The sequence below is a fragment of the Symphalangus syndactylus genome, chromosome 18 (genome assembly GCF_028878055.3).
Source record: "Symphalangus syndactylus isolate Jambi chromosome 18, NHGRI_mSymSyn1-v2.1_pri, whole genome shotgun sequence".
Lineage (NCBI taxonomy): Eukaryota > Metazoa > Chordata > Mammalia > Primates > Hylobatidae > Symphalangus > Symphalangus syndactylus.
The window spans coordinates 86,920,426-86,936,242 of record NC_072440.2 but is presented as its reverse complement, the minus strand read 5'-3'; the positions used below and the strand labels follow the sequence as shown (position 1 = coordinate 86,936,242).

The 15,817-nt window shown below is 53.2% G+C and overlaps 1 protein-coding gene across 3 annotated transcripts in view; it reads right to left on the bottom strand.

The window, feature by feature from the left end:
- Positions 1 to 15,817, bottom strand: part of DNMT3A (DNA methyltransferase 3 alpha) — a 110,462-nt gene that overhangs the window by 75,874 nt on the left and 18,771 nt on the right. For 2 of the 3 annotated variants that reach the window (XM_055254480.2, XM_063623913.1), the window contains exon 2: positions 5,980 to 6,228. In XM_055254480.2, coding sequence (XP_055110455.1) covers positions 5,980 to 6,042 — 63 coding nt within the window. In that variant the 5' untranslated portion in view covers positions 6,043 to 6,228. Of the gene's footprint in view, positions 1 to 5,979; positions 6,229 to 6,405; positions 6,535 to 15,817 lie in introns of those variants that run through there. The other variant, XM_063623914.1, reaches the window with a different exon arrangement.

The window sequence follows — 15,817 nt, the reverse complement described above, 5'->3', positions numbered from 1 at the left end:
GGATCTACAGCCCCTGCCATCAGGAGTTAGGTCTCATCACCACTTGCCTTGTTTTACTTTTGTTCAAGGGATAAAGGGACCTCAGGTCTTTAGTGACTGATGACCCAGAGAGAGACAACATTCCCTTCACGTGCTAGGCTCTCAGTGGACTCTAAGCCCACACTATGTCCCCACCCATGGTTTCCTACTCTTCTCCCGCGCCCCTGCAATTCATGGGGCGGCAGTGGGTCTAAACCACAAAGGTGTAGGTAGGTAGGTAGGTAGGCAGGTAGGTGGGTGGGTGGATGAGTAGGTAGATATCCAAAATAAATTATAAAGCTAACTTAACATATGCTATGTCCTGGTGTTAACCACTTGCACACACCATCTCGTCTGAACCTCTCAAGCCAACCAGGAGCTGTTTTCCTGCTCACAGCCATATTGCCAAGTCACGTGACAGAGTCTAGCTTCAACACAGGCCCGTCTCCAGGGGCCAAACAACCCCCACCCAAGACTGTACTGACCAAGGTTAACTGAATTTGACATGTAATAATGTCCAATTTAAGAGAATTTTAGAGAACCTGAAGCCCAAAATGTAGGTCCTGCTCAGCTCAGGGATGGGCACTGTTTACATCACAAACCTGCTAAGCACGCCCAACCCTCTCCTAACTTCCCCAAGATAGAGTGAGCGCGCCATTATTGCTGGCTGGGTCTCTGAAGAGGTGAGGGTGCAGCAGCTTTTTCTATAGCTATTTAAACATACTAAGAAGGATGCTCTTTGAAATGACCTTACCGCAACCATTGTCAAGCAAAGAGCCAGCCCTAAGTGACCATGTGGGGGCATCTGAGTGCAAGAAAGGCAGAACATGCCCAGGAGCAGGCGACAGACAGCGGGCAGCAAGAATGACTGCCACTGGAACTGGCAGGGACCCCACCCAAGGATGGAGGCCCTTGCACTTGCAGACCAGGGTGGAGACAGCCCACAAGAAATCAGTGGCTGCCAGGCCTCTGGGCTGGACTTCGATGGGGAGGGGAAAGGAGGAACCGCAGCCCCAATGCTGCCCACAGACGCATACACATACACACACACACACACACACACACGCACATGTGCACACACATAAGTGCTGTGTTTCCCCAGCACAAAGATGCACCCCAGCTGCAGCTTCTACTACAGGCAGGAGAAGGCTTGATCAGAGGAGCTGCCCAGCAGGCCCCACCCACCCCTGGGGGGTAGGCATGGCTTACCCACCTCGATGTCTTCCTACCCCTCTACTAGGCCCTCCAAGTACGGTCACTCAGTTCATCCAACAGCCTTGCGGAGCCCTGCTACATGCTAACTACCTTGAAAGGTACATATGTCTGAAGAAAGGGAAGGAGGAAGAGAAGAAAAGAGGAGCAGTATGTCCAGGGAGGGAGAGGCAGGGAAGGAAGGAGGGCAGGAGGCAGGAAGAAATGGTAAGAAGCTGCGTGTCTGCAGCAGTGCCTCCATCTGGTGTGTGTGCCTGTACACGCAGGTGGTGTGTGCAGTTCCTGCTGGAGATGAAGTGCCCCCAACTTCTCCCCAAGGGCAAGAGCGCTATTATGCGGTGAAAGGCTTTCTCCTGCAGCAAAAATCCAGGGAAGGACTACGAATTCTCATCGCATCACCGCCGGGGGGCACTGTTCACCCCGTCCCCCTTCACGCAGGAGACAGCCTAAGGAGCACAGAAGCCAGCCTCATTCCAGCCTCAGCACTACCACTTAACAAGCTGTGTGACTCTAGGCAAGTGACTTAACCTCTCTGAGCTTCAGTTTAGCCCTTAATAAGATAGAATGATAAAAATAATACTGTCTACCTTATGCGGCAATTATAAGAATTAAGTAAGATACGCCCAGCGCGGTGGCTCACACCTGTAATCCCAGCACTTTGGGAGGCCAAGGCGGGTGGATCATGAGGTCAGGAAATCGAGACCATCCTGGCTAACACGGTGAAACCCCGTCTCTACTAAAAAAAACAAAATACAAAAAATTAGCTGGGCATGGCGGGCGCCTGTAGTCCCAGCTACTCAGGAGGCTGAGGTGGAGAATGGCATGAACCCGGGAGGCGGCGCTTGCAGTGAGCCGAGATCACACCACTGCACTCCAGCCTGGGCAACAGAGCAAGATTCCGTCTCAAATAAAAAAAAAAAAGAATGGAATAAGATAATGCATGCACATAGCACCTGGCAGTCGGTGTTCAATGCATCTTAGCCATTGTGTTTCTGAGGCCAGAGGAAAGGGGGCGCACTGAGACCAGGGGCCTGGCCTGGGGCTCTGGACTCCCCTCTGATTCATATTTGGGGATCTGAGGTGGCCCTTGGACTGTTCTTGTTCCCCTGTCCTGCTCCCTCTGCCCCCTGCCCTCTGCTCCATACTCCCCTCTAAGCTCTCAGCCTCCCCACTGCTTGCCTCCCCACCCACCCTCCACGAGGCCAGCCCCCTCCCTCTGCTGCGGCAACATTTACCAGCTGACTTGCCCTGACCACAGCCCCAGAGCTCGGCCTGCCTCCTCCCCATCTCCCCAAGCAGCCCCGTTCTGCCCACCATATGGATGGCGGGTAGGGCAGGCGACAGGTGCCAGGGGGACACACACAGGCCACTCTGTACACTCCCAGCCACAGCATGGCTGCCTCAGCCCAGCACCCACAGCTCTGCACTCCGCCTCCCTGATCCTGAGCTCCGGGATAATTCTCCTGTGGGAGGGTCTTGGCTACTCTCATTTTTCTTTCCATTCTATCCGTAAAATATTTCCCGAGCACCCACTCTGTGCTATTCTAGGTCCTGGGGATTCACATGGAAGAAAAGGGCCATGACCCTGCACTCCAGGCTAGCAGTGGGCCGAAGTTATCTACACCAATAGTTCTCAACATCTGTGCGCAACAGTATCCCCTGGAGGGATGGTTAAAAGTGCCCGGCTGGGTCCCATCCCCTGAGTTCTGGCTCAACAGGTCTGGAGTGGGGCCTGAGCTTCGCCTTCCCAGGTGATGCTGAAGCTGCTCATTTAGGGATCCCACTTTGAGAATCACTGGTCCCCTGCAAACTATAATACAAGGCTGACTACAGCCTGGGCTTTGAGGCTTTGACCAGGGAGGGGAAGAGATTAGGGAAAGGGCCCACACGGCAGAGGGAGCAGCATAAACAAAGACCTGGAGACTCCAGGAAGTATGGGAGTGAGGCTGGAGTGAAAGGTGCATGGAGGCGTGGCTGGGGGCAGGGGGGCGGTGGCGGGCAGAGGCTAGAGGGCCACATGGGGCCAGGCAGTGGAAGGGCCATTGGTTGGCCACACCCCTTCCATCTGGCTTGCCAAACAGTTCCTTTGTGCACAGTGCCCCTGGCACCTGTACCAGGCTCCCTGGGCTGCAGACCAAGCCTGTGTCTTCCCCTCTGCAGCTACCAGCACCCCTGCCGCAGGCCTGGCTTTCATGGGCTGCTGTGGTGGCTGTCAGTGTCTCTCCCCACCCTCCCTGGGCGGCTCCCTGGAGGTGCTGGAGCTAGCCCAGAGGTGCCGGGGAAGTGTGCCAGGTGAGCCAGCATGCGTGATGTAGGTGTGGGTGGCTGGGGAGGAGGCCTGGCTATGGCCCGGCCCTTGTCTATCCAGATCGCTGCCATCTTTTGGCATGACCCCCTGCCTGCCGGTGTGTGAGTGTGCACACTCTATCAGCACCGGGATCTAGGGCTGGGTGTGTGTTTGTTGCCGCTTGAGCCAGAGCAGTTACTATGGGTAGATAATAATAGCAGTCGTAATCCCTCATAATTGGACCAGACTTTGCTGTCTGCAGGTCACTTCCATGCCCATGACCTCATCTGACTTCCACAACCACCCTGTAAAACAGGCAAGGCTGGAGTCACTATCCCCATTTTCCAGCTGAGCAAACACAAGCCCAGATGGCCTGAAGTCACATCTCCAGTAAGTGGCATACTCAGGACTAGGACCTGGGATTTCTGACTCCCGGTCCAGCGTTGCTTCTCAATCCTGAACTATTATAATGCAGATCCTGACCTGCTCCCATCCATCGGTGGTGGCCTGGGGCTCCGCAGCCCAGAGCAGCAGCAGCGTTGTGGGAGTACAGTCCAGTAACAGGAGGAGTTTGTCCCAGCTGTCCCCACCCTCCCCACCTGTGGGGAGCAGCTGACCAGTGACTGCCAGTGCATCGAAGGGGGGCTGCGTCAGCAACTGTCAGGACATTGGACCCGGAGTGGGGTGAGGCTCAGGGTCACCTTATCCGACAGAGAAAGCAAGCCAGGCCCAAGAAGGGGAGGGAGTCAGCCATGGCCACAGTTGCCACACCAGAGCACAGGTGGCTGCAGGTGTCCCCAACTCTATGGCCAAAGGGCCTGGGTCTTCATGCTGCTTGAGTCCTGAGCGGGAGCAGCCTAGGGGCCCGCAGGTATCCAGGACTATCAGTTCTTTTCCCATGGATTCAGAAGGGAGGAGCCTGATCGGTCACCCCAGGCGTCCTGCCCAGTGGGCCGCAGCGCGTGCTGGCTTTCTGGCCTGCTCTGCCTGACTGGGTGCACACACCCCCACGGCGCTCTACAGGGTGCTGGCCTGGGAAGGCAGGTCCCTGGGTGTCATGTGCACTCCTGGGATGTGTACATGTGTCCCTAGCAGGACCTATGCAGGTAGGGCTGTGGGAAGGGCTCGGACCTGGGAGACAGGAGAACAGGCTGTCATCTGGACCTGCCATTGCCCAGCGGGGCTCAGCGTCCTCATCTGTAAACTGGGGCCATCTGTCCCTGCCCCATTTGTCTCAAGAGTTGTTCCCAAGGACCAAATAGAACCATTGATGGAAAACTAGGAAACAGAAACACACTATGAAGAATGAGTAAACCAAGGAAGGAGCTGAGCACACGAGAGGGAGGTCTCAGAGCTGACACCCTTCAGGTAGGGTGCTGGCTGCCTCTAGCCCCAGAGTGCCCAGGGCCCCCACAGCTGGTGCCAGGTGTCCACCTTTGTTCCAAAAGAACCAACTGCTGCCCCCATGAGCATGCCCGGCTACTCCCAGACACCACCAAGCATCACAGCCCCCAGCGCTACTCAGGGGAAGGGGAGCAGGCAGGGGGAACTGTGGACAGAGACACAGCAGACAGACATGCCAGGAAGGCCTGTGGCCATCATAAGATCCCCTGGAGGGTGGCAGTGAGTTCACCATTCTATTGACAGAGGGCAACACAGTCCAGTGCTGGGGGTTAAGGGGTAGCTTTTCCTATCATGGGGACACGGCTTGGTAAGGTTCCCAAGGCAGCCTGTGGGGACCCATCAGTCTGATGTAATCTCCTCTGACTGATTTAGACACAACCTGGAGGTCAGCAGAAGGGTGGAGAGGCCACCCCCAACTAGATTCTGAAAACACGGAGGTCACCAGCTCTGTGGCCAAAAGCCATACCAAAGATCACCCAGCGACATTCACTTGGGAGTCTGGGGTGGGGGGCGGGGACAGGAAATCACCATCTCCAAAGTGTGCTGGCGCCACACTGAACCTAGCCTGTGCCTGCATCTGTGTGGGAGGGTGGGCCCCGGCGGCCTCGTGTCTACCATGCCCCACCCCAGAACTTGTCTTTGGTCCCCTAGAAGCTACTGAACACCTTAAGGCAACAGAGGCAGCTGAGCGAGAAAGTGATTCACGTGAAGGCCCACGGCTAGTAAGAGGCGGGTCCGAGAAGGAATCCAGGTTCTGGGACTCTCTGTGAGGCCGAACCCTCACAATGGCACAGACCTGGGCTTTGAGCCACTGTGTGAACGCCATGGTGGTTAAAAGCCTGGGTCCTGGAACCAAATGCCTACTCCATCGCCAGAATTGAACCTCTGCAAGCCTCCGTTTCCTCATCACCCAAACAGGGATGTGATGGTCCCACACCCTGTCGTGAGCACTGAGTGATGTGGTCATGCGCTCAGTATGAGGAGCCGGCTGTCATCACATAGGGACAGGGCTCTCTCTCTCCCAGGCCAGAGGGTCCCCAGCAGAGCCCGCTGCTCACCTTTCGGTCCTCCTCCCGCTCCGCAGCAGAGCTGCTGGTGTCCCCGGGGCCGCTGGAGGGCATGGCGGGCAGCTGGGCGCCGGGAGGCAGGCTGGGGCTGCGCGGGGCTGGGGGGCTGCTGGGCTTTGGGGAAGGAATTATCGTGGTCTTTGGAGGCGAGAGTTAAAACTTAAACATAGATCCCGGTGTTAAGCCCTCTGCAGAACGGTGCCTCTGTCAGCCTGTGGGTGGGGGCTTCGATGGCTCCACCTGTGGGGGAGAGAAGAGGATCAGTGAGGTGGAGCACCCCACCCTCCCTGGGTCAGGCCCTCAGCCCAGGGCCACACCTGGCCTGTGAGGCCTGGGGTCTTGCTCCTCCTCCTGGCCTCACCAGCACCCCAGAGAGCAGGGAAACCGAGGCAGGCTCCCCTCAGGGCCACCTCCTACCCCAGCAGCCTCTGAGAGCCTTGGAGTGGCAGCAGTCTCCCCTCCGTGTCGCTGCGGCCAATGGGTGCCACTTCTGGGACCTCCAGCTGCCTCCGCCTCCTCCCTTCTCTTCATTCACAGCCTCTCTCTCCTTTGAAAGCTTCCCGCATCCTCCCTCCCACCCCAACCAGCCCCTGGGAAATCCCAGCCTCCCCCAGAGGCCCCTAGCCCGGCTACGTTTTCCTTCTAATCTGTCCTCACCCCCACCCCCACACCTCCCGCCACGTGGAGGAAGTGAGCGCAGTCACAGGATGTAGTGAAATGAATGTCACCTCACTTCAGGACCAGCGCCTGGGCCCGGAGAAAGCTGAGGTCTGAGCTCAGCCTGCAGGCCTGGTTGGCTCTGGCCTAGGAGGGAGAGGCCACGGCCACGGCCACGGCCAAGGCCACGGCCACACTGAGGCAGGAGTGAGGCTGCTCTCTCCCCCACCCCATGAACCAGCCTCATTTGCCTGCGGAGTTGGTGGGCTTGAGGGGTCCTCTGAACCCACACGGCTGAGTTTTAGGGGCTTTTCTTCCCTCTGCTCCAGGTGTAGGCCTCAAGCCAGAGAAATAACAAAGCCTGCAGCTCAGGCCACAGCTGGGGTGGGGGTGTTGCTGCCTCAGCCCCTCACTCAGAGACACACGAGAGCTCCCCTGCTCCCCACCCCTGGAGGAGGCGGCCGCCAAGCCCCTGCCTCGAGTGTGCCAGGGCCCAGGAGGGGATTGGCAGGCGAGGGAGAGCGGGAGGCAGGCTGGATCTGGGCCCACCCACACCCTTCCCCTTCCAGTTCCTGGTTCTGCTTCCCCAGCTCCCCCCTCCCTCCTGGGCTTCTCCTCCCATCCCCCTCCAGCCAGGGCTCCCTGGAAAACCAGGACCGGGAGAAAGCGCAGGCTTGGCTCTCCTACAGGCCCAGCCCCTTTCTCCAGGGGTGCATCGTTGCCTGGGAGTGGGTGCCCCAGCCCTGGCTCTGCCCCAGGGGGTAGTGGGAGGAAGGAGCTGGCAGGAGGAGCTTCTTAGGGCCAGGACAGGAAGAGTTCCATCAGGTCAACCCAGAAAGGCTGGAAGTGAGCCTGCCCCACAGCTGAGCCCTGAGGCAGCTCAGGTGCACTGCATCCATTCCCCATACCCCCAGGCACAGCGCAGTGCTGGGCTCAAGGAAGGTTTGCTGCCCGGGTCCCGAGAGGGTGGACGGCAGCGGAGAGCAGCTCCATGGGTTACATGCCACTCAGGGCCTGGCTCGTGCTCTGCATCTGGGCAGCTGCTGTGCTGTGCCCAGTTTACAGGTGACGCTAAGATCAACAAGGCCAGGACCCGTCAGAGGCATGAACCCAGATCTCTCTGACGCTAAAGCTCTGAGGGATTGGGTTCACGTCCCCCAACACATACCACAGAAGCAACTCTGAAGATCCCAACAGAGAACTGGTCCAACCCAGAAGCACTCGGCTCCCACCCCTTAGCAGCCAGTGATTCCCTGTCAAGCCCCACTCCCCATTTGTTACCACAGACATCTCCAGCCACCCCAAAACCAAAACCTTCAAAAGGGTCAGAAGCTAAGAGGGACAGAGTCTGGTTGGAAAGAACGTTGAGCCTGAAGTCTATAGGGGTGGGATCTACTCCTGACGGAGGCTTCCCCAGCCCTCAGTTTCCCCACCAATGAAATGGGAGAGCAGGACGGACCCCTTCTATTAATAGCTCTGACCGGCCAAGGAAGCTGTTGCGGCCCCACAGGCACAGCGGACACGCAAGGGGCTGACAAGGACAGGGCACCCCAAAAGGAGTCGGGGGAGACCCAGGCACAAAGGAAACGGGGCGGGAGGGTTGTCTTGATGCTGCCCTAGGCTTAGGGACACCCAGAGGGCATCTGTGCCGCCACGGGTGCGGCGAGGTTCAGAGAAGCTCTGGAGAGGAAGGAAGCTGGAGGGAAAAGCAGAACTTCACAGGGCATTGGCCCCAAGGGCAGACATCCCAGACAGGAAAGGAAAGGAAGATTCTCTTCCTCCTCCCCTTCCTCCACTCAAGACTCTGACATCTGAGCTGCAGAAACTGTCCTCACAGAAAATGCAGCTGACCTGGGTCAACCCTTTCGTGTTGCTCAATGGACCAGCCCTTTCAGTAGCAGTCCCTCAAAATCATGTCCATCACCTAAAATCCTCCAGTATGTGTCTGGGCAGGCCATGTACTACACAACTCTAGGGGGCCCCAGTTGGTGGCCAAGGTCCCAGACCTTGACATAGCATTGCCCACCTACCCGTAGAGGCTTCATTCTTCCTTCAGGCAGCCCAGCCATGGGGAGTGGGCTCTCCTGGGCCCACAGTCCCAACACAGCAGCAGATGTTCACCACACCGGTCCTTCCACCGCACAGCCCTGGCTGCTTCCAATACCAAAGCGTTATCCCCACCTGGGCCAAGGGCTGCAACCACCACCGCCACCAAAAAACCCTTGCCAAGAACCCTACCACCATGAAAAGCAGCTTTTATTCCCTCCTTTTAGAGTCCACAGTGACCATGAATAATGTTTGTAACACCCACTTAAAAAATTTCAAGGAATCCCACCATGAAAACATCTTTGTATCACAGCTGATATGATCACCATCTCCACTGCTTCAACTATAAAACTGTTGTGGAAAAAGAATTGAAAGCTTTGAATATGCATACCAAGGCTCACTACCTTCTAAATTCAATGCAGTTGAAACATTTTTTGTTTGTTTGTTTAGAGCAGGTTCTTGCTCTGTCACCCAGGCTGGATGCAGTGGCAGTATCATAGCTCAATGCAGCCTCAAACTCCTGGGCTCAAGTGTAAGTGATCCTCCCGCCTCAGCCTCTGGAGTAGCTGGGACTACAGCCGTGTACCACCACACCTGGCTTTTTTTTTCTTTTGTAGAAACAGGGTCTCCCTATGTTGCCCAGGCTGGTCTTGAACACATGGCTTCAAAGGATCCTCCCACCTCAGCCTCCCAAAGTGTTGGGATTCCAAGCATGAGCCACCACACCTGGCCAAAAGATTTTTTAAGACATAAAATCACAAGATTAGGCTGAACAAGAGAAGGAATACCACCAACAAAATTGTGGAATCTGGAAAGCAGACTTGTGACAGCCAAATTTCAGACAGGCGTGTGAACGCTGATATATAACACAGTCTTCAACAGATGCTTATATGATAGCACCAGGTACTCTGGCACTAGGGCTGAAGAGGATGCGTGTGTGAGAAACGAGAGGCTGAGTAAGAGTAGTGAATTCCTAGACCCTCCTCTACAAGTTTGAAGGTTTATCTGTAGTCACTGGAGGGCATAAAATAGGGGGTCTTTGCACAGAGTCACTTGGCACAGCTGAAAACAAAGATGACATATCAAACCAAGGAAAGGAAGGTTATTTATTTCTTTATTTTTTGAGATGGGAGTTTCACTCTTGTTGCCCAGGCTGGAGTGCAATGCCGTGATCTCGGCTCACCGCAACCTCCACCTCCCGGGTTCAAGCGATTCTCCTGCCTCAGCCTCCCAAGTAGCTGAGATTACAGGCATGCACCACCAAGCCCAGCTAATTTTGTACTTTTAGTAGAGATGGGGTTTCTCCATGTTGGTCAGGCTGGTCTCGAACTCCCAACCTCAGGTGATCTGCCCACCTCAGCCTCCCAAAGTGCTGGGATTACAGGCATGCGCCACAGCACCGGCCAGGAAGGTTATTTTAAATGCTGATGTCCAGTCTCTCAGGCTATTCCCCCACTGGGCTCTAAGAATACTGGCAGCCAGACAACCCTTTCCTTCTCTGGAGAATCGAATGAGAATCTAAGAGGAAAGGTTTAAGGATGCCAATACCAACATCAGTACCAAAATGGGGCCAAAATGGCTTATTCAGGTCAGCCTACGTAGACCTGAAAACCAACAAGCCCACTATCATTCTCAGAGCTTTGATCAGTTGGGTTTGTTTGTTTGTTTGTTTGTTTTTGTTTTCCGAGATGGAGTCTTTCTCTGTTGCCCAGGCTGGAGTGAAGTGGCATGGTCTCCACTCACTGCAACCTCCGCCTCCTGGGTTCAAGTGATTCTCATTTCTCAGCCTCCAGAGTAGCTGGGACCACAGGCGCCTGTCACCACTCCCGGCTAATTTTCGTATTTTTATTAGAGACAGGTTTCGCCATGTTGGCCAGGCTGGTCTTGAACTCCTGACCTCAAGTGATCCACCCACCCTGGCCTCCCAAAGTGCTGGAATTACAAGCGTGAGCCACCGTGCCCAGACAAAATTCTTAAAGAATAAACCAAATCTTAAACAATCTTCCAATTAGAATTATTTTCAGCCAAATTATCATTTAAGTGTGAGAGTAAAATAAAGACATTTTCTTTTTTTTTTTTTTTTTTTTTTTTTTTTTGAGACGGAGTCTCGCTCCGTCACCCAGGCTGGAGTGCAGTGGCACCATCTCGGCTCACTGCAAGCTCCACCTCCCGGGTTCAAGCCATTCTCCTGCCTCAGCCTCTCCGAGTAGCTGGGACTACAGGCGCCCGCCACCACGCCCGGCTAATTTTTTTGTATTTTTAGTAGAGACGGGGTTTCACCGTGGTCTCGATCTCCTGACCTCGTGATCTGCCCGCCTGGGCCTCCCAAAGTGCTGGGATTACAAGCATGAGCCACCGCGCCTGGACTAGACATTTTCTTTTTTTTCTTTTTCTCTTTTTTTTGAGATGGAGTCTCGCTCTGTCGCCCAGGCTGAAGTGCAGTGGTGCAATCTCGGCTCACTGCAAGCTCTGCCTCAGGGGTTCATGCCATTCTCCTGCCTCAGCCTCCCAAGTAGCTGGGACTACAGGCGCCCGCCACAATGCCTGGCTAATTTTTTCTATTTTTAGTAGAGACAGGGTTTCACCGTGTTAGCCAGGATGGTCTCAATCTCCTGACCTTGTGATCTGCCTGTCTCGGCCTCCCAAAGTGCTGGGATTACAGGTGTGAGCCACCACGCCTGGCCCTTTTCTTTTCTTTTCTTTTTTTTTTTTGAGACGGAGTCTCGCTCTGTCACCCAGGCTGGAGTACAGTGGTGGGATCTTGGCTCACTGCAAGCCCCGCCTCCCAGGTTCATGCCATTGTCCTGCCTCAGCCTCCCAAGTAGCTGGGACTACAGGTGCCCACCACCACACCTGGCTAATTTTTTGTATTTCTAGTAGAGATGGGGTTTCACCGTGTTAGCCAGGATGGTCTCAAGCTCCTGACCTCGTGATCCACCCGCCTCAGCCTGCCAAAGTGCTGGGATTACAGGCGTGAGCCACCGCGCCCGGGGTCTTTTTTTTTTTTTTCTTAAATAGAGATGGGGTCTCACTATGTTGCCCAGGCTGATCTTGAACTCCTGGGCTCAAGTGATCCTCCTACCTCAGCATCCCAAAGTGCTGGGATTACAGGCGTGAGCCACCATGCTGGGCCCTAGTAAAGACATCTTCAGACATATGAGGCCTCACGCCCCTTTCCCAGGAACGACAGGAAGATGTCCTCTAATACGCATAAGATCCAGCACAGGAGAGATGGGAAGGGAGGCTCCAGGATGAAGGGGAAAAGAGGCTACACGCCAGTCACCTGGCATAAGCCAGAGAGGGCCAGCCTTCCCGCTGAGACTGGGGAACGAGTGCCGTCATCACCATGCCCTCTGCTGTCGAATTGTCTTTTTACCTGACAAAACTACACAGGTATCGCTCGTGGCCATACTCTGCTATCTAAACCCACGAACTGAATAGATTTTTTCTTTCTTTCTTTTTTTTTTTTTTTTGAGATAGACCCTTGCTCTCTAGCCCAGGCTGGAGTGCAGTGGCACAATCTCGGCTCACGACAACCTCTGCCTTGTGGGTTCAAGCAATTCTCTTGCCTCAGCCTCACGAGTAGCTGGGATTACAGGCGCCCACCGCCATGCCCGGCTAATTTTTGCACTTTTAGTACAGACGGGATTTTGCAATGTTGGCCAGGCTGGTCTCAAACTCCTAACCTCAGGTGATCCACCCGCCTTGGCCTCCCAAAGTCCTGGGATTAGAGGCGTGAGCCACTGTGCCCAGCCATGAATGGATTTTGATATGGACAGATGTGTGTCCTGGAAGATGTGCTCTAATGAGGGGAGTGAGCCAAACGAGAGGAGGACACGAAAGCCAGAAAACAGAGATTCCAACCGGAAAGTAATGGGAATTCCAAAGATGACCACAAAAGGAAGTCACAGAACATCAGCTACAATGTGCCTAGAAAGCAACTAGCCCAGAGTGAAAGAGGACAGATAACTTAAAAAATGGAACTGAAACATCTTTTACCTGCTGTGACTGCCCGTGTGGAAAGCAATACTGATGGCTATTGGGAAGTGTGGTAGGCCCACCACAAAGAAGTGATAAATGCTGGAGGTGATGGATATACCAACTACCCTGTTTTGATCATTACACAATGTATGCATGTATTGAAACATCACATTGTACCCCATAGATATGCACAATTATTATGTGTCAGTTAAAAAGAAAAAAAGAAAAAGAAGACCTAAGGTAACAGTATTGTTACAGAAAAATAAAATTATATTAGAAGTTGTGGTAGGAATTAGCAACAAGTACAAAAAAAATAAGGCAGATGAGAAACAAGGTAATTATTAACTTCAGGGAAAAAAATGAAAAGAAACTATTATAGTGCACCACAAGGCTCAGCTGTGAATAATATTTTTATCGAAATAATAAAATAAACACTGTATGTAGGTTTAACAAATATATGTGTGTGTATATATATGTATATATGCATGTATGTACACACAAATTACTTTTGTATGTACCACAAAATTAATGCTTTAAAACAACACATTATCTAGCAATTCTGCAAGTCAGTAGTAAAAAAAAAAAAAAAAAGATTCTCCTTACTAGGCTAAACTCAAGATGCTGGCAGGGCTGCATTCTTTTCTGGAAGCTCTAAGGAGAATCCATTTCCTTGACATTTTCAACATCTAGAGGCTGCCCTCATTCCTTGCCACATGGTCCCCTTCCAACTCCAAAGCCAGTGATGGCCAGTCTTTTTCCCATCACAGTACTCTCTGCCTCATCAACATCTCCTGCTCTGACTACTCTTCTGCTTCCATCTTTCACTTCTAATGACCCTTCTGATTACACTGGGCCCACCCAGATAATCCAGGATAATCCCCTCATCTCTAGGTCATTAATTTAATCACATCTGCAAAGTCCCTTTTGCCATGTAAGGTGACATATTCACAGGTCCAGGGGATTAGGACCTGGCCATCTTAGGGGGGCCATTATTCTGGCTACCAAATGCACAAAACATTTTTGAGGCTGGACACGATGGCTCATGCCTGTAATCCCAGCACTCTGAGAGGCCAAGACAGGAGAATCACTTGGGACCAGTCTGATGACACAGGGAGATCCTGTCTCTACAAAAATTTAGAAAATTAGCAGGGTGTGGTGGCACATGCCTGTAGTCCCAGCTACTCGAGAGGCTGATGTGGGAGGATCGCTTGAGCACAGGAGGTCGAGGCTGCAGGGAGCTGTGATTGTGCCACCACACTCCAGCCCGCGCAAAGATCGAGATCCTGTCTCCAAACAACCGACAACAAACAATTTTTGGAAAAAATAGAAGAAGAGTATTGTCAATATTGAAGGAGGATAGCTGAAGAGTAGAAAGGTTGGGCATGTGAGAGGATCTACTAAATAGGAAATCAATGGAAAATGTCTAAATAGATGAATCAAAAATATGCACTTTACTCAGAAATATGAGATGAAAATTGCTGGAAGAAACAGCCAAGAGAATCGAAAGCGGTTGCCTCTGAGAAGAGGATAAGGGTAGGAGTAGGCAAGGAATCACTGCATTTTGTTAGGAGGTTTTAGTACTATTCGACTTCTTAAATTATATGCATGTACTACTGTGAGTAAATAAAAATGAATTTTTAAACAGAGAGAGTGGGGATGGGAGAAAGGGCTTATATCCCAACTGCAGCCATCGGTTGCGTTTGGCCTCCATTTCCTCCTCTATAAATAAGAGTGTAGCTGAGGCCTTTCCACCTCTGTTGTTCTATGAAATCATCACGTCCCACAGAATAACCATCATCAGCTCCTCACACCCACACAGAGTTCCATCACCAGCTACAACACTGGTACCTCCCTCTCCACCCCCCACCCTCACGAAATGTTTAATCCTCCAAACACATCATTCCCACTGCGTCCAGCCCATGGGCAGTGCAAGTCAGTGCTGCCTGCATCCGTAATCACAACCCCCGCTCACTCAGCCCCTTCTCAGACCAAAGAGCTACATCTCCACCATCTCTTGAAGCCTCAGGACTGCTCCCCTGCACCACACTGTCCCCACTGCCATCTCCACTTTCTCACCAACCCCAGCCTCATCAGCACCCCTGAGATGACCACCCAAGCCTCCTCTCCATCTTCAGATTGAGAGACTGCTGGCCCCCCTGCCACCCCACAGTCTCTCCTCAACAAGGGCTTGCACATAATTATCCTCTTCCAAAACCAAAACTGTCATGGCCCACAAACCTAAATCCTCACTCCACCAAACACGATCCCAATATTCTCACCCCAAGGGCCCCTTCTTCTCCGTCTCAAGTTCTCTGTCTGAATGGCTGAAAAATATCTGACCATTTCTGTAGCAGGTCCTTCTCCCTCCCTCTGCTTGCATTCTCCTTTTCCTCTAGTGGACTCTGGTTGTTCTGCTCTACCTAGATGCCTTCCCCTCCTTCCCGGTGGGAAACGCTTGTCAAAGGGTTTTGGTTGTGCCTGTGCTGACCTCAACCCTCAACCCAGGCAAGGAGTGAGCATGTGACCAGGCAGAGCCAATCAGAGGCCTCCCTGGAACCTTTTTATTGATGCGATGGAAGGATGCTAACATGGTGGATGTGAGTCAGGGGTTGCCAGCTGCTGTCTTCCCGCCATGTGGGTGAGCCTGCCTGAGAACGAAGAGCTCAGAGATGAAGACAGAGGGATAAAAGCATTGTAGTCACTGTCTGGGCCCCTGGTCTTGCTGTTCCTGGAGGCAGGGACATCTCTGAACTTCTGGGGACTGTGAGCTTTCACTACTTCGGTATGAGTCTATGACTTGTGGTGGGCACCCTCCTGACCTAAGGGCTAATCTCAGTCCCCTCCAGGGCTCCCTGGGAGGCCAACTGCGGGGCTTCCAACACTGGCCTTATTTCTTACCAGCTGTGTGGCCTGAGGCGAAACTGTGCCTCAGTTTTCTCAGCTGTAGAGTGGGGGAAAGAACTCTCCACCTCACAGCGCTGCTGTGAAAATTAAAATGGAATGCCCTAAAAATGCTTCCAAGAGCGCCTGGCACAGAGAAAGTACTCAATAAATTTTAACGATGATTACTCTCAGATTCAACCAGCCCGCAGATTTCTCTCCTTTCTTGAAATCCCTGGAGTTCCTCTAAGTGGCCTTCGCTCAG